This window comes from Buceros rhinoceros, unplaced genomic scaffold, assembly GCF_000710305.1.
Source record: "Buceros rhinoceros silvestris isolate BGI_N320 unplaced genomic scaffold, ASM71030v1 scaffold26907, whole genome shotgun sequence".
NCBI classification, from domain to species: Eukaryota; Metazoa; Chordata; class Aves; order Bucerotiformes; family Bucerotidae; genus Buceros; species Buceros rhinoceros.
Window position 1 is genome coordinate 69511 of NW_010423235.1, and position 3128 is coordinate 72638.

General features: G+C 54.4%; 1 protein-coding gene across 1 annotated transcript in view; it reads right to left on the reverse strand.

The window, feature by feature from the left end:
• The window catches only part of SNX19 (sorting nexin 19), a gene marked incomplete at its 5' end in the record, with an annotated part of 19580 nt that overhangs the window by 10063 nt on the left and 6389 nt on the right, over positions 1-3128 (reverse strand). The window contains 1 exon segment of the mRNA XM_010140370.1: positions 2483-2612. Coding sequence (XP_010138672.1) covers positions 2483-2612 — 130 coding nt within the window.

Sequence of the window (3128 nt, forward strand, 5' to 3'; positions counted from 1 at the left end):
GAAAAAAAAAAAAAAAAAAAAAAAACCTAGTACACGGATTCTCCAAATGCTTAACTCCTCCATCAAGCAGCCCCGGAGCCCAGAATAGCCCCACCTGCTCCCCTCTGCCAACAGGTCCCTGTCGCAGCCTCCCCAGGAAAGAGGAAATCTGCATCTCCATCCCACAGGAGGAAAGCGAGAGCTGAACAGAGGAGGGGTGTGGAGCTGGAGCGGGGCAGCGGGTTTGTTTACAGGCACAGACCTCGGCGCCGGGGTCAACCTCGTTCCCAGCGAGCCGCCCGGCCCCTCCGCCTCTTCTTTCTGCTCCAAAAAAGGATCACTCCCTGTTACATAATGGGATGAGGGCCGCACCGATGTGACTTGCACACACGGCCTTCCTTTGACTTAACAATTCCTTTTTTGGTCATACAGCCTTCCTCTCCCCGGCTGCCATCAAACTGACAGTCAGGGGAGATGGATAGTGCCTGGCTCCAGCTGTTGAGGCTATGGAGAAGAGGGGGAAGAGGAGCCTGGTGGGATGCTCCGTGTGGAGAACAGCAAAGCAGGGTAGGGAGGTCCCAAAATCAGCAATCACTTGATGTCACCGCAGGGGATGCTGTGGGCACTGCAAGCCCAAGGGAGAAAGTCCCCAAAGGAGAAGGGGATTGGCTCTTTGGAGAAGCTGGACCTTGATCTGGGTGTTTCTCTGTGGATTTTTCTGCTCCGGGACAAGGCACACTCAGTGCAGAGCAGCAGCAATGCCCTCAAAGGCAGCTGTAAGAAGGCTGCAGAAGCAGCATGCTCCTCCCCAAACATGAGCTGGAAGAGAAGCATCTCTCCAGCAGCAGCCCCGTTCCTAACACTCAAACCACTGCTAGGACACCTCCCTTCCGCCACCCACCACCTAACCCAGCCGCTAACGGCAACAGAGAAGGACCTCATCACGTGGACTGATGATTCCTACTCGTACTTTGTGACCAGTAATGGTTAGAGACAGGACACAGGCCCATCTGCTGCCCCATGTTTGCCTGTCCGTAATCAGAGGCAGGAGCCACAATGCCTTGAATAACACGCTCCCAGAACAGCTTCTGGTATTTTCTCCACCTGTAAAGTGTACCCAGATGCAGGGCCAACCAGAATGCCTGGGCCAGCACTGCGCCAGGTTCTGGCCAAGCAGCGATCAAGTTGCAAATACATAAATGGAAGAGAAATGCCACCAAATTCACACTGTCTCCCTGGATAGGCACCCTGTCCTGATCACGACACTGAGGAGTCACGGGACTACCTGACATCACCTCCAGCCACATGTTGCCTGCAGCACATGCAGGTTCACCCAGACCTGCTGGAGCAGAGCAGCTACAACCACACTCACCCTCACACTGCTCCACCAGCAGAACTTGGGGAGCTCTTCCACCCTCCAGCACCAAGCACATGCTGTGTGTGCGACAGCTTCTCTAGTGGAAAATACCAGCGGTGGTGTGGGTGCTGCAGGCTGCCCGGATGACCGGGACACAGCCTATTAGGAGGTGATGATGTGCCCGGTCAAGCTCTCATACCTCTATGCTTACACACGAGCATTGGGTTCCAGCTCGTTCCCCATTTTGGAGAAATGGAAGCAACACCCACCTCCTTCCACCCACAGAAACAGACTCGAGAGCAATGGCCAGCCAGCAGCCCCTGACCTCAAAGTGCTTTGGCAGCCTCTGCTGAGGGCAGCTTAAATTACCAGCTTGGTTACAACGCACTGCGCGTTCTGACCCTGGCTCTGACTGCCTGGGAGAGAAGCAAGGGCACAAGGGTAGGAGAAACACTGCTCCAAGACTCCCCCCAAGCCTAAGTCCTTCCGGGAAGGCTTTCCTCTTACTCTAAAGGACCATATCTTCAGCTAGCGATAGTCACCGATCTGCACAAGAAAACAGAAATGCTCTGTTTGTGTGTCTTGGCCTAGTGCCTTACCACACAGCGGCACTGGCCCCAGAAGAGCTTGGCAAGTACATACCAGCTGGAAAGGAAGCTTTCCCTGATATATCTGTGGGTCCCCGCCTGCGGCACAGGCACTGTTGGCCCAGCGCAGATCAGAGAGGGGTGCGTCCAGGAGAGCAAAGGCCCTGGGAGGCCATGCTCCGAGCCGTTCCCTCTGCCTGTTTATTCTCCCTTTGCAGACAGAACAAGCTGAGCCCCTGGACAGCAAGTGACCAGGAGACCAGTCTCCCCCTGGAGAGCCAAGGAGTTGGGCACCCTTTGTTGAGGCAAGAAGCCTCCCGTTCCCAGGGCTGGAGCCTTTCTCTCCCTGGCTGTCAAAGGGCAGGAGGCTGCCACTGGAGTTACATTGCTGTTCACGGGGAAAACAGCTCTTAGTGCAAATCTCAGAGTTCTTTATGTACACGTGACGTCTTTTTTACAGAACCCTGTTTGATATGACAGAAAGCATTTCTCTGTATTCAGGCAAGAGCTCCCTTTTAGACTGTAACTCCCAAGGTAATGCCATTTGCTGAAGCCTCACCTTTGAACAAGGGTCCCGAAGAGCAGGTGGAAAACCTTCTGGATGTTCTCCGTGCAGAGCCAGCTCCAGTGGTCCATTAGCAGGAGACGAAGCACGTCCAGGGCCAGGTCAGCCAAAGCTGTCTCAGAGTCTGCAGGAGGAAGAGGAGGGTCAGATGAAGAAGTCTACTCAGCACCTAAGCAAAGCTGATAGAAAGCACCATCTGAAACTCACTCTTGCTCCCAACAGCCTGTGTGATGCCCTTCTCCCCAGCTTAGCACCTTGTGCCACACAAAGATGACCTGCTACAGCACAGCCAGCATGGGGACCCTGCCCCCATCACCCTCATTTCCACTTTCACCCAAGAAGCCCCAACCTCTCTACCAAAGGGTACAGCAGAAGGTGGCTGCTGCGAGTGCCCAGTTCCTTCTCAGTTAAGAGAAGGAATTATCAAACCCCAGTACTTGAATGGGGATTGTAGCATGCCCAAGACAGGTGAAAAAGATGGCAGGAGAAAGGACCATGGCTGAGGAGTACTTTTTCAGCCTTCCCCAACACCTTCCCCTCTTCAACCTGTGTTTTTCCAGGCGTGAGACTCTGGTCGCTGTCTCAGTCTGCCATCATGTGGCAGGGCCACGTCTCCGCAGGGAGAGAGAAGAACACACTC